The 26,558-nt window shown below is 44.2% G+C and overlaps 1 protein-coding gene across 2 annotated transcripts in view; it reads right to left on the bottom strand.

Annotated features, from left to right (window-relative positions):
* The window catches only part of mbtps1 (membrane-bound transcription factor peptidase, site 1), a 166,202-nt gene that overhangs the window by 37,184 nt on the left and 102,460 nt on the right, over positions 1-26,558 (bottom strand). For both annotated transcript variants that reach the window (XM_072518450.1, XM_072518449.1), the window contains exons 12-18: positions 23,892-24,036; positions 21,622-21,810; positions 18,144-18,316; positions 16,499-16,614; positions 14,159-14,315; positions 10,820-10,944; positions 7,080-7,157 (exon numbers count right to left, since the gene is read on the bottom strand). In XM_072518450.1, coding sequence (XP_072374551.1) covers positions 7,080-7,157; positions 10,820-10,944; positions 14,159-14,315; positions 16,499-16,614; positions 18,144-18,316; positions 21,622-21,810; positions 23,892-24,036 — 983 coding nt within the window. The remainder of the gene's footprint in view (positions 1-7,079; positions 7,158-10,819; positions 10,945-14,158; positions 14,316-16,498; positions 16,615-18,143; positions 18,317-21,621; positions 21,811-23,891; positions 24,037-26,558) is intronic.

A 26,558-nucleotide genomic window follows, 5' to 3' on the forward strand; every position in this document is an offset into this window, starting at 1 on the left:
CATTAGCAGGTGATTAAATCTTTACAGATCCAGAGATGGGGTAACCCCAGGTTAAAGAGGTGTGAATTGTATCAAGCCAGGACAGTTGGTAGGATTTTGCAGGCCAGATGGTGGGGGATGAATGTAATGCGACATGAATCCCAGGTCCCGGTTGAGGCCGCACTCATGTGTGCGGAACTTGGCTACAAGTTTCTGCTCGGCGATTCTGCGTTGTCGCGGGTCCTGAAGGCCGCCTTGGAGAACGCTTACCCGGAGATTAGAGGCTGAATGCCCTTGACTGCTGAAGTGTTCCCCGGCTGGAAGGGAACATTCCTGCCTGGTGATTGTTGCGCGATGTCCGTTCATTCGTTGTCGCAACGTCTGCATGGTCTCGCCAATGTACCACGCTTCGGGACATCCTTTCCTGCAGCGTATGAGGTAGACAACGTTGGCCGAGTCGCACGAGTATGTACCGGGTACCTGGTGGGTGGTGTTCTCACGTGTAATAGTGGTATCCATGTCAATGATCTGGCACGTCTTGCAGAGATTGCCATGACAGGGTTGTGTGGTGTCGTGGTCACTGTTCTGAAGACTGGGTAGTTTGCTGCAAACAATGGTTCGTTTGAGGTTGCGCAGTTGTTTGAAGGCAAGTAGTGGGGGTGTGGGGATGACCTTGGCAAGATGTTCATCGTCATCAATGACGTGTTGAAGGCTGTGAAGAAGATGACGTAGTTTCTCCGCTCCGGGGAAGTACTGGACGACGAAGGGTATTCTGTCGGTTGTGTCCCATGTTTGTCTTCTGAGGAGGTCGGTCCGGTTTTTCGCTGTGGCGCGTTGGAACTGTCGATCGATGAGTCGAGTGCCATATCCCGTTTGTACGAGGGCATCTTTCAGCGTCTGTAGATGTCTGTTACGCTCCTCCTCGTCCTGTGTATACGGAGCGCTTGTCCATAGGGGGTGGCTTCTTTGATGTGTTTAGGGTGGAAGCTGGAGAAGTGGAGCATCATGAGGTTATCCGTGGGTTTGCGGTAAAGCGACGTGCTGAGGTGACCGTCCTTGATGGAGACGAGTGTGTCCAAGAATGCAACTGATTTTGGAGAGTAGTCCATGGTGAGTCTGACGGTTGGATGGAACTTCTTAATGTCATCCTGTAGTCGTTTCAGTGATTCTTCGCCGTGGGTCCAAAGGAAAAAAATGTCATCAATGTATCTGGTGTATAACGTCGGTTGAAGGTCCTGTGCGGTGAGTAGGTCCTGTTCAAACTTGTGCATGAAGATGTTGGCGTATTGGGGTGCGAATTTGGTCCCCATGGCTGTTCCGTGCGTCTGGATGAAGAACTTGTTGTCGAAGGTGAAGACGTTGTGATCCAGAATGAAGCGGATGAGTTGCAGAATTGCGTCTGGAGATTGGCAGTTGTCGGTGTTGAGTACTGAGGCTGTTGCAGCAATGCCGTCGTCATGGGGGATGGTGGTGTAGAGTGCCGAGACGTCCATTGTGACGAGGAATGTTCCTGGTTCAACTGGTCCATGGGTGCTGAGTTTCTGTAGGAAGTCCGTCGTGTCGCGACAGAAGCTGGGTGTACCTTGTACGATGGGTTTCAAGATGCCCTCGATGTAGCCAGAGAGGTTCTCACACAGGGTCCCATTGCCTGAAACGATAGGGCGGCCTGGTGTGTTGGCCTTATGTATTTTCGGGAGGCAGTAGAGATCTCCAATGCGGGGAGTACGTGGGATGAGAGCACGTAGGGTGCTCTGAAGATCTGGATCCAAGGTCTTGATCAGTCTGTTAAGTTGGCGGATGTGTTCCTTGGTCGGATCTGCGGGTAACTGTCTGTAGTGTTCTTGGTTGTTCAGTTGTCGGTATACTTCTTTGCAGTAGTCCGTTCTGTTCAGTACGACAGTGGCCCCCCCTTTGTCTGCTGGTTTGATGACGATGCTGCGGTTGGTCTTGAGAGCGCGGATGACATTGCGTTGTGCTTGGGTGACGTTCGGGGCTGTCTTGTGAATGCGACTGATGAATCTGGCATTGACACGACTCCTGACGGCTTGAGCATACATGTCGAGTCTAAGGCAGTGGCCTTCCGGAGGGGTCCATTTCGACTCTTTCCTCTTCGGTTGCCACACCGCAGATCTCTCGGTCTGCTGTTCCGGTTTATTGGTAGTCTGCTTGGGTTCGCTGTTGGCCTCTTGGGGTCTGTGGAAGAATACCCGGAGCCTCATTCGCCTGATGAATTCCTCCGTGTCTGCCGCGAGACTGATGGGGTCCATTTTGGTGGTGGTGCAGAAATTGAGCCCTCTGCTGAGGACTTCGATTTCGTCTGGTTGAAGGGTGTAGTCTGACAAGTTGACAATAGATTTCCCTGTATTGTTTTCTACTGTGATACCGGGGGTGGCTTGGTTGCTGCTGGTGGTGATGCCAAGTATGCCAACAATACAGGGAAATCTATTGTCAACTTGTCATCAAGCATCGTCATCAAACCAGCAGACAAAGGGGGGGCCACTGTCGTACTGAACATCTTGAAACCCATCGTACAAGGTACACCCAGCTTCTGTCGCGACACGACGGACTTCCTACAGAAACTCAGCACCCATGGACCAGTTGAACCAGGAACATTCCTCGTCACAATGGACGTCTCGGCACTCTACACCACCATCCCCCATGACGACGGCATTGCTGCAACAGCCTCAGTACTCAACACCGACAACTGCCAATCTCCAGGCGCAATTCTGCAACTCATCCGCTTCATTCTGGATCACAACGTCTTCACCTTCGACAACAAGTTCTTCATCCAGACGCACGGAACAGCCATGGGGACCAAATTCGCACCCCAATGGGATATGGCACTCGACTCATCGATCGACAGTTCCAACGCGCCACAGCGAAAAACCGGACCGACCTCCTCAGAAGACAAACATGGGACACAACCGACAGAATACCCTTCGTCGTCCAGTACTTCCCCGGAGCGGAGAAACTACGTCATCTTCTTCACAGCCTTCAACACGTCATTGATGACGATGAACATCTTGCCAAGGTCATCCCCACACCCCCACTACTTGCCTTCAAACAACCGCGCAACCTCAAACGAACCATTGTTTGCAGCAAACTACCCAGTCTTCAGAACAGTGACCACGACACCACACAACCCTGTCATGGCAATCTCTGCAAGACGTGCCAGATCATTGACATGGATACCACTATTACACGTGAGAACACCACCCACCAGGTACCCGGTACATACTCGTGCGACTCGGCCAACGTTGTCTATCTCATACGCTGCAGGAAAGGATGTCCCGAAGCGTGGTACATTGGCGAGACCATGCAGACGCTGCGACAACGAATGAACGGACATCGCGCAACAATCACCAGGCAGGAATGTTCCCTTCCAGTCGGGGAACACTTCAGCAGTCAAGGGCATTCAGCCTCTGATCTCCGGGTAAGCGTTCTCCAAGGCGGCCTTCAGGACCCGCGACAACGCAGAATCGCCGAGCAGAAACTTATAGCCAAGTTCCGCACACATGAGTGCGGCCTCAACCGGGACCTGGGATTCATGTCGCATTACATTCATCCCCCACCATCTGGCCTGCAAAATCCTACCAACTGTCCTGGCTTGATACAATTCACACCTCTTTAACCTGGGGTTACCCCATCTCTGGATCTGTAAAGATTTAATCACCTGCTAATGCTCGCATTCCTAGCATTGTTTGGCATCTTTGAATTTGTCTATATATGTGTTTCTGGAACAGACCTCTGCATTCACCTGAGGAAGGAGCAGCGCTCCGAAAGCTAGTGACATCGAAACAAACCTGTTGGACTTTAACCTGGTGTTGTAAGACTTCGTACTATGATACAAACTGACATACATCCCTCTTTCTTGCAGGACAAGGTGGTGTACAACCGAAGACAGCAGGAACTAACTGTAGGGCGACAAGCATATCTGCATATCCTATCCTCCTTGCAGGGCATGTAGTGCTGATCATTGCGGAGACCAAATTTGATGGTATCATACCCAACTCACATTCCACACACGCATTCGACTTAATAATAATCATTATTGTCACAAATAGGCTTACGTTAATACTGCAATGAAGTTACTGTGAAAAGCCCCTAGTTGCCACATTCCGGCACCTGCTCTGATACACAGAGGGAGAATTCAGAATGTCCAATTCACCGAACAAGCTCATCTTTCAGGACTTGTGGGAGGAAACGGGAGCACCCAGAGGAAACCCACGCAGACACAGGGAGAACGTGCAGACTCCGCATAGTGACCCAAGCCGGGACCATGGCACTGTGAAGCAACACTGCTAACCACTGTGCTACCATGCCGCCCACAAGCTTCAGATGCAGTAGCCAGGCATCTCCTGTTATTCCAGCAACACCCCTCCCTGCAACACAACTTTGAAACTTTTTGTGCTCTTTCATTGCCACCAGGCAATGGAGAAACAGCATGACAGTAATGAAGTTGACATACACTCATAGCCACACTCATAGCCACCAACTCAGGTATTGACATTGCATGTAGTTTAAGAGGATAGTACAGAAGCAGGATCTGTCTGTAGTGAATCACCAGGTGCAAGGATAGCACAGGTGTCAACAAGCTGAGAGCACCGCTGCAGAGGGCAGAGCTGAGCAATTCAATGGGGAAGCCTACAGACGACAATGGATGGGTGTGTACAATAAAATGTTTGGTACATGAGCGAGCTTGCAGAAAGCCTGGGGTTCATGTCAAGGAGAATGGAGGAGACTGGCACCAATTTGACATAGGGCCTTGTGCAGAGCAAACCCTTTCCAGCATGGAAATGGCAGCCAACTCTATTTACACACTTGCACACCCAATGCACAATCTGATGGCTATTATCAGAGCTTTCAACGCAGCACAAGCAGCAACCAACTAATATGGAGTTGAAGCAGAAACTCAATCTGCTACCACTGGGTGTATATTAGTAGTGTGGGAAAGCACTTGCACAGGGTCACAGCTGTCCAATAACATACAATTAAGAATCTGCTCTAAGCAAATGGAGCACAAACTTCCTGTCTCCTCTCAGGCAGGTAGCATGAATCCAGTGGCCGCTCTGCCAATGCCATTGTTGTTGCCTTGTAAACCAGCCAGTGCAAACTCTGCCACCCTTACCAAGATGGTACAGTCGGCAGCCAGATGTTTTGGGTCCAGAGTTGCTCAAGGTCACCCTCAAAAGTTTATCCGCAGTCTCCTCCTCTGAAAGTCCACCAGCCTTGTCGCAGTCAATGTAATAGCAATAAGTGGAACCACAAGGGCAAGTTGATCATTGAAAGCAGGCACCACAAGAGCACACAAGGGTGATTATTGACTTCTGTATGCAATATGTCATAAGTTCATTGATAAAATTAACATCTGAAATCAAATTTAATGATGGCTTTTCCTTTTGGATTGTGGCCAAGCAGACACAGACAACCAGTGGCAGAGGCAAGATAAGGGATGGAATTTAGTGTGCTCGACAAGGGGTTCGCATCCACCAACACACCCAACAGTCAGAGAACTGGTGGAAGCTCCACAGTGCCCCTCTTCTGGAGGCCTGATGCTCTTTAGGTTCAGTCCGGCACTTAACTGGAGAGTGTCAGGACTCCCATGCAATCATGGCTCCAGTCATCCAGAAACCCTGCCTCCGACAGCTGCCCGCCAATCAGTGGCCGGCAGCTCTCCAATACTGCAATGCCACCTGGAGTGGTAACTGCTGTCAGTAATGCACTGAGGCCTTTATTAGGGATCTTGGAGACCGGAAAGTGGAGAAGAATGTGCATCATAGGGAGGGGGTAACCAGTGGGTGTGGAAGTTGGGGGGATTCATATGCCAACACACGGGGTGGTTTTAAGCACCGTGCCACACCCCTGACCTTTCCGATGCCAGGTCCCTCAATCAGGTACTGAATGCCCGTCAGCAAGGGGTCCTCCTTTATGGAAGGTCACAGGAAATCTGATGGGGTTTGCTGGGCAACCTTAATGAGACACAGGAGACCCATGCAAATCCCCTAAATTCCTGAGTCACCATTAAATCCCTGTAGGCTGAGGGATTTTAAGTTGCTCATTAATGAGCCCAATTGACATCCCACCATCTCCCCACCTCCATCATGCCCATCTCTGGCAGGATCCAAACTCTGACTCTTGGATGGCAGAATTGGGGTTGTGGATACTTGGATGACATCTTTACAGGTACTCTGACCAGAAAGGGTCATCTCCTCCTCTTCCAGTACCATAGCTTTTGCTTCTCACAGGCCTATTTTGCTTTAAGCCTGCTACTTGCCACTTTCTCCCTTCAACTTGGAGCCTTCCTTTGCTCCTCACTAATTTCACAGGACATTTTCCAGATTTGTGAGCTTTTCCTATAATTTAATTTAAAAGCCTTCTTGGGGCTTTCCTCCTTTAGGGCCTGTGACCTGCCAACAACTTGGTATCTCCCTCGAGTTCCAGAAATTACTCGACATTCACTGTTATTTTAGCTCTAGATCAACCAATTTAGGATTCTTAGACTTATTTCCCTCAATCTGCTTGTATATGCAACCAGAGAGAGACTTAAACTGCTCCTTTCACTGCGCAGCTTAATCATCAACTGAACTAAAAACTGCTCTTCTGTTTCTCCATCTCTGTGTATCTCCTGTTGCTAAACAACAGCACAGTTGTTCTTGTTCTTTAAATTTTCACTTCAAGAGTGGTAAAACTCATGAAAAATGGAGGTTAAACAAATAGCTACAATCCAAAATGAAATTAGATGCAGGTTTTACCTTTTTAACCCACTAAATAAAAAAATTAAATGAAATTTAGAGCTAAAACTTGAAGGTATAGCTTATTCCTAACACTCAGAAATATAAAAAGAATGGATGGCTGCTTCTGACCAGCAATAGATTAATGAGCAATGGAAGAAGCTTGGGAATGCTTTGGGCTGCTAAAATGTTGTGCAGAAAAATGAAAAGTTTGGGATAATAGAAATACTGCACATAAGATGCTTTTTGATCCACAGAAATCAGGTCTACTTCATTACCACCTTGTATTTTTCAAAAATAATAAACCCAACCAACTACTAGTTCAAACCCTGTAGGAAAAGAGTAAAATGCAGTTGCTCTAGTTCCTACCTTGATCCTTTAGAGTTTGAGCAAGAACAAGTCCATCCTCAGGAAATTTTGCAATACTGCTCCCTGAAGCATAATACACTGAAAGGAAAACAGAAGCATTTTGCTTTTATTCCAGAACATTTCTGTAAACCATACTGGTGAATTTCCACAGAAAGCAGCTTGTGGACTGAAAACAAAAATACTCATCTGTACTCTGGATTACTGACCAGTATAGGACAACATTTTGAGCACCAGCCCAAATGTTATGCTAAACATGCATCAAACCTTGGCTCGGCCTCACCTGGAATACTGTGTGCAGCTCTGGGCACCATTTTATAAAAAGGTGATGATGCACTTGAGAGGCTGCAGAGAAGATTTACAAAGATGATAAAACGTATATTGGGATAGGATAGACAGGTTGGGTCACTTTTGAAAAAGGCAGCGAGAGGGAGCAAATAGAGATCTTGAAAATTGTGAATGTTTTTTTATAGAGCGGATAGAGAGAGCAGGGTCAGGGAAGGAAATCACAGACCCTGGTGCTTATCTGTTTCTGAGCCAATTATACCCACCACCCAATCCCCTCATCCCATCGTTAACCCACTACAGCTCCAATATAACACCTTAATGATGCGCTTTGGGTCCATAGAATTGAATGAAGTAGCACAGGAGGAGACCATTGAGCCCATCCAGTCTGCACCAGTTCTTTTGAAGAGTACAGTCATTGCAACCACATTTCCTCCTTTCCTGTTCTTTCCCTATAAATCTTTTTCTCCTGGTATTCATTAAATTTCCTTTTGAACATTAATTTAAATCGGCTTCCACCACAGTTTCAGGGAGGGAGTGCATTCCAAATCTAATCACTCTGTGCAAAAGTTTTTTTTCACCTCTGGTTCTTTTGTCAATCAACTTAAATGAAGTTAAATCCATGTCATCTGATTATCAATCCTTCAACCACTAGAAATAGTTTTGATTTCCCCAAATCAGTCATAATTTTACACACCTCTATCAAATCCCCTCGGGCTCATTGGCTCGAAGGATAACAAACTCCATTTTCGATAATAATCTTTATTAGTGTCACAAGTAGGCTTACATTAACACTGCAATGAAGTTACTGTGAAAATCCCCTAGTTGCCACACTACAGCGCCTGTTCGGGTGCACAGAGAAAATTTAGAATGTCAAATTCACCTAATAAGCACGTCTTTCGCAACTTGTGGAAGGAAACCGGAACACCCGGAGGAAACCCACGCAGCCACAGGGAGACACATTGGGCGGCATAGTGGTTAACACTGTTGCTTCACAGCACCATGGTCCCAGGTTCGCTTCCCGGCTTGGGTTACGGTCTGTGTGGAGTCTGCACGTTCTCCCCGTGGATTTCTTCCCACAAGTCCCGAAAGACATGCGGTTAGGTGAATTGGACATTCTGAATTCTCCCTCACTGTACCTGGACAGGCACCTGAACAGTGGTGACTAGGGGATTTTAACAATAACTTCATTGCAGTGTTAATGGAAGCCTACTTGTGACAATAATAAAGATTATTATTATTATTACATGCAGACTCCGCACAGTGACCCAAGCGAAAATCGAACCCGGGACCCTGGTGCTGTAAAGCAACAGTGCTAACCACTGTTCTTCTGTAATCCCTGAAAACATTCTAGTAAATCTCTTCGGAACCCTCTGCAAAACCTTTACATCTGTCCAGTGCCCAGAATGGTGAACCACAGTCAGAGTGGAATCAAACTATTTTATGTAGGTTCAGCAAAACATCTTGGTTTTGCTACTCATACCACAATGTACAAAGCCCATTGAAAGCTCAGGTTTCAGTATGATACACCAGCCACAGTTTTCGCAGACAATTGCATAATAGAAACAAACATGTTGTCTGTAAATAGTTCTGCTTCTTTGCAACTGGCCCCATGCAATATCTGGACAGCAACATGCAAATATCCTTTCAATTGGCACATCCAAGTTTAAGCATGGCAAAACCTTCCTATTAATTAGCACGAATCAATTCACTTGCAATAATGTGCTACTTCTATCCGCACAAGTGGGCTTTGTTAACAGAAAAATTATACTTTGCATTGAGTGATAAGTATGTTCGAATTTCAAATTGAATGGAGCATATAATAGGAGAGCACAAATCTGAAATAGAAAATACTGGGAATACTCAGCAGGGCAGGCAGCATCTGTGGAGAGAGAAACAGAGTCAATGCGTCAGGTACACTATCTGCACTAGTTTTGAAGAAGGGTCACTGCCCGCTGTTGCTCTCAGCACAGACGCCACCAGATGTGCTGAGCATTTCCAACATTGTTTCTCATGGAGCAAAAATAACCGCTTTTGCCATCCCCTCAAAAAGCAATCAAACTACTTGTGAGCCTTCCATTCCTCTTTAGCAAGAAAACCATCAGCAGCTGCCTAAGATCTGGTTTGGCACAACCTTAAACATGAAGTATGAAGAAAACAAACAACTTCCTGAGCCAAAGATATGCCAAAGCGATAAATTGATAATTTAAAAAATTTACAATTAATAAAAATGTCTATTAGAAGTGCCTGGTGCAGAGCTAACTAATAGCTGGAGAATGAGACTACAGGCTCCAAGTCCTGGTTACCAGAGAAGATTGCGAGGTGAGGAGGGTGGAAACCAGGGCCAAGCCAAGGAGTTAGGTTTAACCCACATCAACCTCGCTTTTGCCTCTGGTGGTACATACTCAGCCTACTCAGCCAATGAGCCCAGTCCCACAACCCCTCCCTTCCAGAAAGCACTGGCTCTGATGTACATTATGCAGCCCTCTCAACTAGACCGTGTGGGGAACACAACTCCAAAGCCACTAATATTAGATTGGTCACCATGAAATTCAACAGGGTATTCAGAAGAAATTTCTTTATTCAAAGAGTGGCAAGAATGAGGAACATGCTACCACAGGGAATGGTTGCAGCACATTACATTGAAGCATTTAAGGGAGAACTAGACAAACATGAAAGAGAAGGGAATGGAAGGTTAAAATGGTAGATTTGGAGGAGGAAAGATGGGAGCAGCCTCAAATGAGGTAAAAGTAGCAACAGGTACTTGGTGGGCTGAATAGCCCATTTGTGTCATAATTCTTTGAATGGAAATTCTTCATGGCTTTTTGTATTGAAGGTGCAAACCCATGCATTTGCAGTCTTACATCACCAGCAGTAAATGTAAATGTCGCCACAGTCCCCACAGAGGTCCATAGGTTGCTCTACCCTTTTGAGAGAGAGCTGACTGGTGGTGATTTAACCCGAGGATTACCACACCTCAGGCAAAGGCTTCATAAATAACCTCAGCCGATACGGGAATCGAACACACACTGTTGGTGTTGCTCCACATAACAAACCAGTTGCCCAGCCAACAGAGCTAACTGATCCGATCACATGCAGTAATCTCCGTAACTTTGAGGCATGTATCTCCCAGTCCCTACATTGCATCTCCCAGTCCCTACACTGACCACAAGGATAGTACCAAATCAACATTCACAGATTTCAAATGAGAATACAAATGGGGAAAAATTAATTTTTGATTTCTTTGGTGGCGCTGGAAAAGGAAATAAAGGGTCAAGAGCATTTATAAAATTTGTATATATTCATTCAACATCAAACGATGTTACCCATGAACTTATTTTTATGGATATTCTATGTTTCCAGCAGAAGGACTTTTCATCTTGAAACACTTGCATATAATCATGCACCAAATAAAGTGCGATATCATAAGCAGCTCAATGTAATAGTTAGAATCTCACTGTCATGGTTTGCCATGCTGAAATCTCCTTCATACAAGCCATCACCAAAAGCCATGCCCCACACCGATAACAGGTCATTGAGCGCTGGAATGTTCGCCCCTCCAGTGTCTGGCATCCACCACTGCCTACAACGAAGGGACAAGAAAGGCAGGATTACAATCAGGTATTGGTTTGGTTAGTCAGCAAATTAACTTTTGTCAAGTTGAATTACAAGATATCTCAAGGGCTGTTATACATTGACTTATTTCTGTTTAAAATCACGACTGCTCCCGAATTATACTTTAAAAGGTGCCGCCATCTTGCACTGATCTTCCACACACTCCAGGAAGCCACTGAATAATTACATGATGGTTCAATCACATTGGGCATCATTGCTAAATCATATTCTGCTTGCATTCAACATTCACAAACACAGGATCTAGGATTAATGGATGCCAAACAGAGCATTAGCAGATTTTTGCTCAATCAAGACCACTCGGTCATACCCCAAAAAGATTTAACCAACCTAGCACATCTTGAAATCAAACTGGGTTCAAACTTGGACCTTCCTGAACACATTAGCCCAGTATCACATGCACTTTTCTTTAAAAAGAAAAGCAGACTTGGCTAACTTGAGAAATATTATTTGAAAGGAAGGATTCAGGATGGAAGATGGAGAAATTATAATTTTAACACACTTATTCTGTGAAGATGATTCTTACATTGAGTGCATTTGTGTGGTAAAGATAGATGTTAGTTCAGAGCAAGTCAGATTGTATGACCATAGACTTAAAATGAAAATCACTGCAAAGTTTAGAAATAATGAAAAAATGTCTTCACTTGCATAATGTGGGATTATCAGACATACAAAGTAGTAGAAATCAACATTTCAGGGCATCTTCAATGCAGTTGAACGTTAGACCGGTAGTACTAGAGTTTTGAAAGAATCAGCATTGATTAGCCAAGTACTCTTTAATCAGTGTAAATCAATAGAAAATGCAGAGATTGTAAAATAGTTCCTGTACCACTTGGTAAAAGAAGAAATGGCATTCTACCTAAATTAACATTTCATTTTTAGAAAATATTCTGCCACAAGGTGGCACAGTGGCTGGCACTGCTGCCTCACAGCACCAGAGAGGAATTGAACAAACTAATGCGATATAAAATAGTTAGTTCAAATATTAGTTACAGTAATGTGGATGTGACCAGTCTAATAGTAGTGAATTCACAGACAAAGGATTTCAGAAAGCATGGCAAGGAAGTGGGGAGGGGTGTCTGGTGGAGGATGGGAAAAGGATGCTGGGGACGGGTAGTCTGCTACCCGAACCCCGCATCGGTGTCTAGGTTATTTTCTGTTTCACCGTTTTGGGGCACTCCCCAAACGGTGGTTCATTGTCAGCCTTCCGAGACACTGCCCGAGCAAGTCACTCTTCCTTATGATACGGGTTTTGCACCACCGGCTATTTGCCTTCCCCTTCCTCGGGATAATTCCCACTCACAGTATGATAGGCTGCAATGGTGGAGGGTGTACATACCTACCCACATCATACAGACTCCCGGTCGTACGAGAATTGTTTCAGCAGTGACGAGTACGGCTGTTTGCTGGTAGAGGTGAAAACGAATATAACATGTCTGTTCCCCACCTGTACGGACAGGAGGTGTCATATCGGATGCTCGCCTGTACACGGAGCAAGGATACTACTTTTTTTTTTTAATGGCACAGCGACCAATGTTTTGTCACCCCCATTTCCCCGCCAAATTGCTATCGTGACTCTAGTCCCTACCACAGTCCCCTGCCCCTCGGCGTGGATGCTGTACAATCAGTTGGCATGCCGGGCAGTCTCAGCAGAATTCTGCAAGAACTGGAAAAAACCTCAGGTTCTCGCACCCAACCGGGGCCACTCAGCCGGATGGGGAATTCTGAGCATCTTGACACTGGGAGGTGTGGGAGGTTCCTTAGCGGTTAGCGATAGGAATTATTTTATTTGTGGCCTTACCATCCTGGGAAACGAAACCTTGGGAGCCCTCGGGGCAATAACTAAGGAATTGTCTCAGCTGCGGTTGTTTGCCATGCAGAACCGGTATGCTCTTCACTATCTTCTGGCCCGTGAGGGTAGGGTATGCGCCATAGTGCAGGACAAGTGTATCATGGGAGTTCAAGACATCACTAAATTTATGGATCGCATACGGGATCACCTGAACGGAATGCAGGACCCTGGCTCTTGGGGTAACTGGGGATTCGGAGGTTGGAAGGACTGGTTGATAAATATGGCCATGTATTTAGCAGTGGCACTTGGCTGCATCTTTGTGGGCCTGGCCATCCTTAAATGCGTGATGGGTAAAATGCAGGGTGCACTGGAACGGATAGCTTCCCCTAGAATCTTGGCTGTTAGGATTCACGAAGGTACAGCGGATGACGGAGTGCTGCAACAGGAATTGGAAATGCAGCGACGGATCGTCTTAGATGAGGGGCCATAGCTACGGGTTGGACAGATAAGTTATCATGAAATGATAAAAGGAGGGAATGAGGAATTGAACAAACGAATGTGATATAAAATAGTTAGTTCAAATATTAGTTACAGTAATGTGGATGTGATCAGTCTAATAGTAGTGAGTTCCCAGACAAAGGATTTCAGAAAGCATGGCAAGGAAGGGGGGAGGGATGTCTGGTGGAGGATGGGAAAAGGATGCTGGGTAACAAGAGGCCCAGGGTTAAGGAATGAGAAGTGAACCAATCAGGATATATGGCCAGGTCAGGAGGGGTATAGGATGGCCTATGGGAATCTTGTATGTGAAACTTGATGCCATTTGAATGTTTTTGTAGAGATTCCTTTGTCTCCAATAGCATTCGGTTCGGAAGACCCCAGGAGGCAGCTTGTGTTCTGGGTCTTTGTGAAGCGAGTCAGACTTGCAAGTTGGTTAAAAATAAATAATATTATAATCCATCTCGAGTTTTATTGAGGCCAGACTGACGGGTAAAGAAAATTAATATTGTCACCAGGGACCCGAGTTCAATTCCAGCCTTGGGTGACTTGTCTGAGTGGAGTTTGTACGTTCTCCCCATGCATGTGTAAGTTTCCTCCGGGTGCTCCGGTTTCCTCCCACAGTCAAAAGATGTGCAGGTTGGGTGGATTGGCCATGCTAAATTGCCTCTTAGTGTCCAAAAGGTTATATGGGGTTACTGGGATAGGGTAGGGGCATGTGCCTAGGTAGGGTTCTCTTTCAGAAGATCGGTGCAGACTCAATAGGTCAAATGCCTCCTTCTGCAATGTAGGGATTCTATGATTATAAGACTTCTTCGGGAGTGGAGTGGGGTGAGAAAGATACAAGATCGAGTAGAAGACAACACAATGTTTATACCTGGTATTTTCATCATAGAATTTCACTTTTCTCATGACAGAGGTGTTGTACCAATCACTAAAGACAATCACAGAAAGGCCATTATCAACATCGCGCCTCAATTTAGTAATTTCCTCAGGAAAGTACTCTTCTTCACTATCTACCATCAGCAGAGTACCTGCAGGGGAAAATAAAAATCAGCAATTCATAGATGGTAGCATATCGCAATCATTCAAATGGCTGCATTGAATTGGCCTAAAATGCAGTTAACCACAGAATTGATTTTCAAACCAGCTCAAATCCTTGGAGTATTACAGGTGGGGGTATGGATTTGGCTAAAAAGTTAGGCAAACCTCAATATAGTTTCAGAAAGCAGGCCAAAAATATTAACTGGAACACAGTGCCTTGGAAAAGATCTAGCAGCCAATGCTTCCAAGGAAAATAAATGCAATATTGTTTACATTGCATATGGCTGTCTTCCAACTATTAAATGCAGTTCAACCATTAACCTGACCCTTCAAGTTTACATAGAAGCCATGTAATGGTGTTTTTCTTAGCCTGACATGAAAAAGTGCCTCATTTTGGTTATTACAACCAAATTCCTCATGTACTTATCAAGCTTGGCCGTAAATGCATCAATGCCTCAAGCACCCCATGTGGTAGCAGGTTCCAGCTAATAACTAAACTTTGGATATATATTTATGACCCCCCCCCCCCCAACAGTGGAAACATCTCGACCCCATCAATCCCCTTCACAAATTAGACCTCTATCTAGGTGGTCCCTCAAAAATAGAAAGAAGTAAATACCTATAACTACGTAGCTTGCCTCAATGAATTCTGGCAATTGGAAAACTGATACTTGGGCCTCACGGCGCTGAGGACCCGGGTTCAATCCAGGCCCCAGGTCACTGACCGTGTGGAATTTGCACATTCTCCCCATGGGTCTCACCCCCACAACCCAAAGATGTGCAGGGTAGGTGAATTGGCCACGCTAAATTGCCCCTTAATTGGAAAAAAAAGAATTGGGTACTCGAAATGGTTTTTTTTAAAGAAAAGCTGATACTTTAGCCCCACTAAACATAAGTCAAAGAAAGGCATCCTGAAACTTCGACTAGCTTTTGAATGCTGACAGGCAAAGAAATTTGCAGCCACACATTCCACCTGCCTACAGCTCAGCCCCATCTCCCAAACAATGTGCAGGGCAGTGACAAATGCGCCTGGTGGGGGGTTTAATTAATCATTTGGGTGGAGGTAATATTGGCGAATTAATTTTAGCAGGAATGATTAACAATCCTCAAAGAATGTGCTGTAGGACACTGCTCACATTAATAAGTTAAAAGCATTAACAGCAGGCAAGAAGCTAGTCTGAAAAATGAATGAAATGAAAATCGCTTGTCACGAGTAGGCTTCAATGAAGTTACTGTGAAAAGCCCCTCGTCGCCACATTCCGGCACCTGTTCGGGGAGGCTGGTACGAGGCTGCACACTGCACATACCTGAAAGCTTGTCAGCTAACCAAAATATCACTTATAAACACAAATGCATTGTAAGGGTTGGCATATTGCCCCTCTCTGTGCCACTTGCCAACAAAGGAAGTGAGCAGTTATGTTTTGTCAGCACATAATCCACTCACCACCAACTTAATTCAAACTAAGCTTAGAATAGAATAAACTAAGATTGTTTGTAATACCAATGTATTACTTGATTTGATACCAATGTCGATGACACTTTCCATCACTTTGCGGATGATTGAGGGGGGTGTCAATTAGCCAGATATTTTTTGTGGATAAACTCCCCAAAGCCTGTTCACGGACTACAATTTTCACACTGCCAGGTAGAAGTCAGTACTATAGCTATATTAGAACAGCTTGTCTTGGAGCATGGGATATTCTGGAGCATAAGTCTTCAGTACTATTGCTGGAATATTGTCAGAACCCATAACCTTTACAGTATCCAGTGCATTCAGCCGTTTCTTGATATTATGTGGATTGAATTGAATTGGCTGAAGACTGGCATCTGATTTGGTGGAACCTCAGGAGGAGGGCAAGATGTATCATCAACTCGACATTTTTGGCTAAAGATGGTAAATCCAATTCATGCTACTACATATCAAGGGATGATGATTAGATTCTCGCTTGTTGGACATGGTCATTGACTGGCACTTGTGCGGTGCGAATGTTTGTCATTTATTAGCACAAGACTGAATGTTGCCCAGGTCATGCTCAATGCAGGCATGGTCTTCTTTAGTATCGGAGGAATTCTACAAGATACTGGTCTGAATGGTACTGAACATTCCACACACTTTTGACCTTTATGATGAATGGAAAGTACAAGCAGATAAGAAGTTTAATGCAAAACCTACCATACTGGCTGGCATCAAAACAGGTGATGGGTGCTCCAAGTACCTCCACAAAATACCCCATGCTACGCAAGTGCTGGTACATATCCCTAAAATTTGTGTGGACATGGTCACCATTCCTAATTAAAAGAAATTAAAAAAACATACATTGGAAAAGTTTCTTTCATTGTTGAGATAACCTTAAGTTTAAATACTTTGGGGCAATTTTGATATAACAGCAAAGGTAAGCATGTTAAATTTTCAATTGAAAATTAACCAACTGACATCAATTGACCCTGCACTTTCAAACTAGCTTACATCTCGAGATCACTTTGAGTTACTTAATAGCTCGAAATAGCGGTCGGTAAGGTTGTTTAATGTTGAAGTGTGATTTTTAACAAAATATATTAGTGCCAGTCAGATATACAAAGCTGACAATCATCAATGTATCTAACTGTATTACATCAAGTGCTATCAAGGATCTCTTTCCTCTGTCAAAACCAGCTGCCATGCCAGGGCCATAGCAAAGATAATACCCAGCGTCTATTTTCCTCGACCAAGCCTCCTTAAACCCTTCACTTTGGTCCTTCTGCCCTCATCTCCAATCTGTAAGGAGCTGGGTCTTCTTCCCTTCCCTTTATCTCGGGATATCACCGGTCCGAGCCCTGGTCAGATGTTACTATTCCATTCTCCCTCTGAAAGCTCATCATATCTTTGGGATACATCTCCTATTCCTTTGACTCCATCACCACTAGATTGTTTATCATCCAGATTCACTTTCTGACACCAATGCAAGCTACAACTTTTCCCCCATTCGCTCGAGGTGCTGCCCCCTCCCTTGCAAAGTTGCTATCATCAACAAGTGTGTCACCCCATCTCCAACCTCCCTTTCCTCTTCCATGTCCTTAAACACTGTTGCCTCCCAAACCCATGTTATTTCCATTGTATCTTGGATCAAGTTTCTCTCGTCATGGAGTATAAAATAAAATATCTTTCCTCATTTAATTAACTTTCATTTACAGGAACTGGCAGTTGGACCTTGGATTTACATCTCCCTTTGCAGTAGCACAGTGCTATATCCTCACTGCCTTGTAGTCAGGGCAATACACTAACACTTGCTGAAAGAATGCAAACTGCCCCATGTTTCAGCCTCAGATCAGCTCCTGTTAACATGATTACATTAAGGTTGGCTTTCCCAAGTGGATTTTGTCCTGTTGGACATGTGAAATATTGCACACCAGCATCTGCCAAAAGCTTTCGTAATGGGTTTACGGTCTGCAAAATAAAGTACCAACTAACCAATATTTGTGTGACTAGAGGGTTGTGCTCGGTGCTCGACTGAGCAATATTTCCTTCCCATGGAAGGACTGCAAGACGACCAGTTTCAGGTTAAAATGTTCTTTTCACTTACTTACGATATTCTCAATTACATTTACATTACAGCAAATAAATGCTTCATGTAGAGTTTGGATCCAAATGATATGCCATTGTCCCCACACACACTAAAATATGAAAACCAAGGAACATGTTTGACTTTAACTACTTCTTTTAGTTGCTTCATTGCTTCCATCGGCACACACTGTTTCGTTAAAACTGAGCTTCTCACTCAAAATATAGCAGACGGACTGTGAAGATCATAAACACAGCTCGACTCCTTAGAAGGACTCACCAATCTAGCGGATCATTTTTCATGCGCAGGTTATCCCTTGGAAAGTAACCGGGTGGGTAACGTAGGTTGTGATACTGATCCCAAAGGACTCTTTTACTGCGAGGTGGTGTCGGAATGATCTTCACTTTGATTGGCAGCTTTACAGTTGATGTCATTTCATTGCCATTGTTCGACTTAAGGAGAGGAAGAGAGAGGACAAGTTAGCACTACACAGATTGTCAACACTCTGCAAACTTTAATTCAGGCTACTCAGCAAACAATGACAATGCATAGGGATTTATGTGTATGTTGGTGGGATCAATGAGCCAAAAACAACAAATTTCATACTGAACTTAACATCTTAACTTCGGTTCAGTAGTACTGATTTTTGGTTGCTCCCCATTCTGACTTCTAATCTATTAATTGTTCTGTAAAACCGATTTGTCACATTACTCCTCCATATTATTTTTTGCTGGGGACTGGCAATAGCTTAGAAGAAACCCGAAGATGATCAAAGATTGATGGTAATATTAAGTTTCCATATGGTAAAGCCATGACGACACAAATTTCAACATACAAACACATGAATGAGGAGCAGGAGGCCCCTCAAGCCTGTTATGCCATTTAATATCATGGCTATCTTATAGCAACCTCAAATCTGCATCCCGCATACTCCCGATAACCTATCAACCTTGCTTACCAATAATTTATCCACCTCCATCTTAAAAATATTCAAACACTACTTCTACCACCTTTTCAGCAAATGAGTTCCAAAGACATGATTCGCAGTGAAACATTGTCTCATTTCAATCTTAAATGGCCGACCCCTTATTATTGCAGTGACACTAGTTCTAGATTCTGAAAAAAGACGAGCCATTTTCTGTACATCCACCCTGTCAAGATCCCTTAGAATCTTATATGTTTCAATCAAGTCACCTCTTACTCTTCCAAACTCCAGCAGATACAATCTTTCTTCATAAGACAATCTACCTATTCCAGGTATTAGTGTGGTAAACCTACTCTGAACTGCTTCCAACTCATTCACATCCGTCGTTCAATAAGGAAACTAATTCTGTACACAGTACGCCAGATGTGGTCTCACTGGTACCCTGTACAACTGAACATAACCTGCCTACATTTTAATTCAATTCCCCTCGCAATCAATAACATTCCATTAGCTTTCCTAATTACTTGCTGTACCTGTATACCATTATTTTGTGATTCATGCACTTGGGGCACCCAGATATCTCTAAATGTCAGTACTCTTCAATCGCTCATCATTTAGATAATATGGTTCCTTTTCATTCTTCCTGCCAAAAAGGACAATTTCACATTTTCCCACATTATACCCCATTTTCCAGATCTCTGCTCATTCAGTTAATTATCTATATCTTATTGCAGACTTATGTCCTCTTCACAACTTACTTTACTACCTGCATGTCATCAGCAAATTAGGAAACCATCCCTCAATTCCTTCATCCAAGGCATTTTTGTCAATTGCAAATGGAGGCCCCAGCACTGATCCCAGTGGCACACCACTCATTACATCTCGTCAACCTGAAAAAGATCCATTTATGCCTACTTTCGGCTTCCTGTCAGCCAGCCAAGTTCTTACCCATGCCAATGTTACCCCCTGTGCCATGAGCTTTCATTTTTCGCAATAATCTTTAATATGGCATTTCATCAAATGCCTTCTGGAATCCCAAGTACAGTATATATCCAACAGTTGGTTCCCCTTTATCCACAGCACGTCATTTCCTCACGGAACTCCAATACGTTGCTTAGACATAATTCTCCTTTCACAAATCCATGTCAACTCTGCCTGATTACCTTGAGCTTATCCAAGTAGCTTCTAACATTTTCCCATATTTAAATCATAGATTGGCTCATTACATCATACAGTTCAATCATCTTTCCCTCAACAGCCAAGGGAGATTAACCATGATGGACAACATGGAAGATTGAGACACCTTGTAGAACGTTAACCCCGAGTCTGATAAAGTAAGGTAAAATCGCCATAGGCTACTTTCCCCGTTGAGGGGGAGAGCTGACTGGTGGTGATTTAGCCCGAGGATCAACACACATCAGTGAGGGGCAAGTGGAGGTGGGGCCTTCATGAACAACCTCAGCCAGTACAGGAATTAAACCTGCGCTGCTGGCCTCGCTCTGCATCATGAACCAGCTGTCTAGCCCACTGAGCTAAACCTGTACAATAATCGACAATTGTTCTGTGGTCAGCGTTACTGAGACTAGCTATTTCTTATGTTCCTGATTTTAGTAATTGAATTTACACCAGCTGCCTTGGTAGGGTTTGAACCCATGTCCCCAGAGCCTTAGCCTGGACCTCTAGATTACTAGTTCAGCATTTATGCCACCATCTCATCTCCATTACTTTGAGTATACTCATGTCAACCATCGGTATTTAATGCTAAACTGAACCAAATAAGATCAATGGTTAAGCATTTGATCAAAAACAGGGACATCAGCAGGAATTAATTTAATTAAAATATGTTTTCTGAAGAAAGCAATCTCTGAGCTAAACCTCAGTTGAGTTTTGGAGTACCTTACTTTCCTCTTGTATTATTTTGTTTACGTAACAAGACAACAATATAAACAGGAATGGGGCTTGGACCCATGGATTCTACCACTTTTAATTCTTCCTTGCCTGGTTCTCGATAATAAATGTTGCTGCTGTCAAAGTTTTCCTATCAACATCACAGGGAACTGCTGACAGTGACAGGTTTCTTTTTCCCAGTTGGAGTGTGTCACCATTTTAAGTGGCATTTCAGAAAGACAGACCTCACCAGCTCAGTAAATCCAGATTAAAATTTGGGCTGCAACATGTACATCACAACAGTCTGTATGTTGGTAACATAATTAAAACAAATGACTGATAAAGTTTACAAGGCAAAATAACACAGCAACAATCAGCAGTAACTTTAACTTTTATTTTTGTTCTTGGACCATGTCTATCGCTAGTTGCCCTGATGATGGTGGCGAGTCTTCTCCTTGAGCTACTAGTTCAATTGTACCAGGATATTGGTCCAGTAACATATATCCGAAGCAAGAGGTGTGCAACATGGAGGGAACAAGGTTCCCATAACATTTCTGCTCTTGACTTTCTTAAAGGTACAGGTCATAGTGGGAGGGAGTTACTTTCAAAGTAACCTCAGAGTTGCTGCAGACCATCTTTTATGTAGCTAGGATAGCTAAAGTACTGGAGGAGATGGTTATCAAGTCCAATAGCAAGGGAATTCCCTTCCATATTTCAGAGAGATCTTTAGAGATAGAGTAACTATAAGCATGTAGCTATAAGCATGTATTATATACACACTCATCCGCAGGAGACTGGTTATATTAATTGACACTCAGCACTAGTTCATTTTTGATTCTGTATTAGTGAGATTTCAGACAAGTATGGGACATACCTTCCTGAATCTGTACGATATTTCAGTTTTTATACATATTAAGACAATAAAAATTGATCTAACAAACTTACATCATTTTCAGCTGGTGAGGCAACAGTAACCATCACATGGCCCTGACCAATGCCTTCCCATGATGCAGCTTTCTTGGTGACAGATATCGATATAGCTAGAAATCCAGACCAAGGCCAGAGGACTTGGGAATAAGAAAACGCAACCTCTATGTTGTCTCCATTCTGAGGTAAATATGGCTGCCAGATGGGCTAGAAACAAAACAGTGAGTAAAAAGCCTTTGGTGCAATTGACAAGTAACCACATTGATTAAGGAAACAATGGCTGGGGGAGGAAAGGGTAAAAGGAGATTTGTAAGAGAATTTAGACAATGGTTTTCCACAAAATATAAAAAGTAACCGTAATTTTCGAACAGGCAGCGCTGCCACCAAATCCCCTGCTGAGGTACATGAAACAAGTATGGAACTACGGGGGCTGAACTTATTGTAACATGCTTTAAAGTAAACTTAAGACAGTCAGGAAATTAGGTAGTCAGTCAAAATTGGACCATCAGGTAAGGTTGTAGAAGCAAAAAAAGTATTTCAACTAATAATAGGATGCAGTGATTAAATTAATTATAGGTTTTTTCAGGTGGATGAACTAAATTTGGCTACGACTTCCGTATTATTTGGATGAGAGCACCAGGATTTCACATTCTTACCCTTAAGTAAGGTTCATTTCATTCTGTCCTTCACTCAATTTAGTTACTCTTTTTATTTAAATATTCAATTAGATTAAACAATCTAGAAACCAGAAATATTGGTTTTGAAATTTGACTCCATTGATTGAAGGGAAAGGAAGAGAAATTAGGAAAGTGGCCTACTTGCAGGTTGCTCGGGTTTTGGTGGTGTGGTGGTGGTGGTGGTGGTGGTGGTGGGTGATCCGTAGGTATAATATTTCTAGTTTAGTGGGGAGGGTGAAAGCTGATCTGGCAAGGGAGATGATCTCCCTCTGTCACTGGTTTAGCACAGGGCTAAATCGCTGGCTTTGAAAGCAGACCAAGGCAGGCTAGCACGGTTCAATTCCCGTACCAGCCTCCCCGAACAGGCGCCGGAACGTGGCGACTAGGGCCTTTTCACAGTAACTTCATTTGAAGCCTACTTGTGACAATAAGCGACTTCATTCTTCATTCACTGGCGGGTCAGGTACAGGCGGTTAAAATGAACGTCTTGCCATGCTTTGTTTATTTACCAATGCCTGTCGATTTTCCTGCCAAAGACATTTTTTAGAGAGATTGAAGGGATGATTGCATCGTTCATATCTATGGGCGATTCCGGATTCCTTTTTGTTATTTGTTTATGTTAACATGCGGTCTGCTGTTTGGGGGTTTGGTGGGAGGATGGGATTGTTATTATTATCATAGATCATAGAATTTACAGTGCAGAAGGAGGCCATTCGGCCCATCGAGTCTGCACCGGCTCTTGGAAAGAGCACCCTACCCAAGGTCAACACCTCCACCCTATCCCACAACCCAGCAACCCCACCAACACGAAGGGCAATTTTGGACACTAAGGGCAATTTATCATGGCCAATCCACCTGACCTGCACATCTTTGGATTGTGGGAGGAAACCGGAGCACCCTGAGGAAACCCACGCACACACGAGGAGGATGTGCACAGACAGTGACCCAAGCCGGAATCGAACCTGGGACCTTGGAGCTGTGAAGCATGTGTGCTGTCCACAATGCTACCGTGCTGCCGTGATATGGGGATTGACATTGCATTCGTTACTGATTATTGTTTATTGTTGGAAGAAAATGTGAAGAAGGAGGAGAATAAAAATATTTCTAAAGAATAAAAAAGAGGCCTACAGCTGGCATAATAAGGTTGGACACAGTGGCTAAATGTAGGCGGTTTACTACCCGACCTTCAATCCTCAGTTACTTCAAAGGCTAAATCAATCATGTTCTTGTGCTAGGGAATAACTTGTATACACTGGGTTAAGATGGAATTTCACCACTGAAGAATTCAGATATTGTATTCCATCCTACAATTCAAGGCGACACGGTAGCACAATGGTTAGCACTGCTGCCTGACAACATCAATTCCGGCCTTGGGTGACTGTATGAAATTTGCAGGTTCTCTCCATGTTTGCGTGGGTTTCCTCCAGGTGCTCCGGTTTCATCCAGTCCAAGGATGTGCAGGTTAGGTGGATTGATCATGCTAAATTACCCCTTAGTGTAGGTTAAGTGGTGTTACAGAGTTACAGAGATAGGGCAAGGGAATGGGTCTACACCTCTTTCAGCCATTTTGCAAATTCCACATCATTACCACCATCATTTTACAATGCTTACCTTGTCAATAATCCGACCAGTGACACCCATGCCATTTAAGATTGTTACATTGACAATAGTAGGCATTCCCCCACAATAGATGGGCTGGGAGCAGTAGGGCCACATATAAGGACACTCGGTTAGGTCAATGTAGCTTGGGCTCAAACTGAAAAGAAAGAAAGTTGGCAATTTCAGAATATAATCCACAATCACATTACAAGAAAAGTGCAGCAAGCAAAGCAAATACAATTTGGTATTTAGTTAGGATCCACAGACGTCTGCATATCAAAGAAAGAGCTCACTGCAGCCCTCATTAATTCTAAAGAGGCTAATGTTACAAGAGGTTGTGTAGTACAGGCATGTCACTCGTCTCTGTTCTTTCCACCAATCGCTCAGTAACAACACTGCTTGTATACAATACCTTAATTCCAAGGTTCAGCACATAGGAGAACAGACAGAGTGTAAATGAATGTTGAACAATGACTGAATGTACGGTCAAATAGATAGATGAATCAGCAGTTTTTAAGGCAGAAGGCAAAGTATTAATATAACAATGTTTAGTTCAGATAATGTATTTCAAAAGGCACAACCGAGGCAACTGAAAGCTCACACTGCAGTATATACTGCATTTCCAGTTACATGGTATAATTCTGATATTAACTAAACTTTTCATCCAACTTCATATGATTAAGACAGCATATACATAGACAAGAACTGGAACACCTTTTTTATTTAAAAAATATTCTTCCAACTAAGGGACAATTTAGTGCAGGCATTTTCAAAGTGGGGGTCGTGATCCGCGGGAGGGTCGCGGAGCTGTCCGTCGTGGTGTCCCCGATCGTGTGAATTTGTACGCAACAGTCGCAGAAACCGGCTTTTAACAATGCCGACTGCGTGCAGCTTTGAAAATGACGGCCGCAAGCATATAATAAAATGCGAGCGCACTGCGCATGCATGCCCACTCAGTGCAAAACCAAGCGAGAAGCACCACCTCCTCCTGATGTTAGTGCTGACCCAGAAGATTTTTTAAAAAATTCATTACAATCTTCCTGCCTGAAGCGCCTCGAGACACAGAGCAACCCCCCACCCCCCCCACCCCCGAACTCTTGATGTCACATGCTTTGGGCATGATTGAGAATCCTCCATTTTGTCAGCAGCAAACAAGTAAGTGAAGACCAAACAGGCTCACCTCTCACATTAAATGCAAGATACAATGTTGGGTTGCGAATGTTGGCCGGCGTGGGTCCTGAAGGTTGGCACAAATGGGCCCCCGGAAAAAAAGTTTGAAAAACACCGATTTAGTGTGACCAATCCACCTACCGTGTCCATCTTTGGGTTGTGGGGGTGAGACCCATGCGACACGGGGAGAACGTGCAAACTCCACACGGACAGTGACCAGGGGCTGGAATCGAACTGGGATACTCAGCGCCGTGTGGCAGCAGGGCTACCCACTGCACCACCTGAAACACAAATCCTTTTCGCAACTTTGCATATTGGCACAGTGATCCTCTTCCAGTACAGACTTCTGTAATTAATGTTGACTCATTAAGCATGATCCTCCCAGACGTTATAACCCCCCCCGCACCCCACCCCACCCGGTGCTGTTCACATTTGTCCTCCACCTCCAAGAAGCCGCTCATGCATGTTGTTCCATGTGCACCCAGTGCACTACTTTCAGCTGAGTTCGACACAGCACTGCACATGAGGCGGAGTTCACCCTATGGAGTGCTTTGCTCCAGAGTCCTCCCCTTATCTCTATGCCTACCTCTTTCTCCCTCGTCTCGTCCAGTGGGTAACTTTACCTCCGCTACTAGCCCTCCGTACATTCTGTTTCTTAACCTAGTCCCCATTAAACGGCACTTTACAAGAACATGTAGCTCTCACTCCACTTACACAGACGGGCAAAGGTAATACTTGCATTTACAAAACATTTTTGTTCTATTAGGGAAATCCTTTCAGAACCCTTTTCCAAAACCTACGTTGGTGGCAACTTTCATGACCTCTCGATAGCTTTCCAAAGCCTTCTCCCTGTACCTGTTCCAAACAGGATTATTTCTCTCTAAACTCCGCCTAGCCCCTCAAACAAAGGTTTTCCACTGGGGTTTCCAGACTTGAGACCATCATAGTTATCTTGGCTGTTCGATTGCCCACTCCCTTTATATAGAAAAATGGAGCCAATTAACCTCCCATTGACAGAGGCCATCAGACTCTGCAATGTGCTAATAGCTGGTCAGACACGAGTGTCCCGAAGGACAATGGATCTTGAGTGACTCACCCTTGCTGAACAGGGCCATTTGTGTATTCCCACTAACGAGTTTAAGTCTGAATGGGACAACGTAACTCATGCCACGTGTGGGTGCATCCCTCAGTCTCCATGCTAGCAGTTTTTTTCCCCTCAGTCTGTTAAACTCCAGAGTTACCTGCTACATCTTCAATCTAATTTCTGGACCCCATTTCCTAATATCTCCCTCGTGTATCAGACTACCCTCATCTTCAGAAGCAAATAACACGTCCCACTTTGCTTTCTGAATGGCATCATATGGATCAACATCAACAGCATTCACATAGTCATGCGCTATATTATTCCACAAATAATTACCTTTTGTGCCATCCAAGTGCATTGGATACCCCACATTTCTTGAATGATTTGACGACAATCTCCATTCTGATTTCATCTTAGACCTTTGC

This window comes from Scyliorhinus torazame, chromosome 10 (genome assembly GCF_047496885.1).
Source record: "Scyliorhinus torazame isolate Kashiwa2021f chromosome 10, sScyTor2.1, whole genome shotgun sequence".
NCBI lineage: Eukaryota > Metazoa > Chordata > Chondrichthyes > Carcharhiniformes > Scyliorhinidae > Scyliorhinus > Scyliorhinus torazame.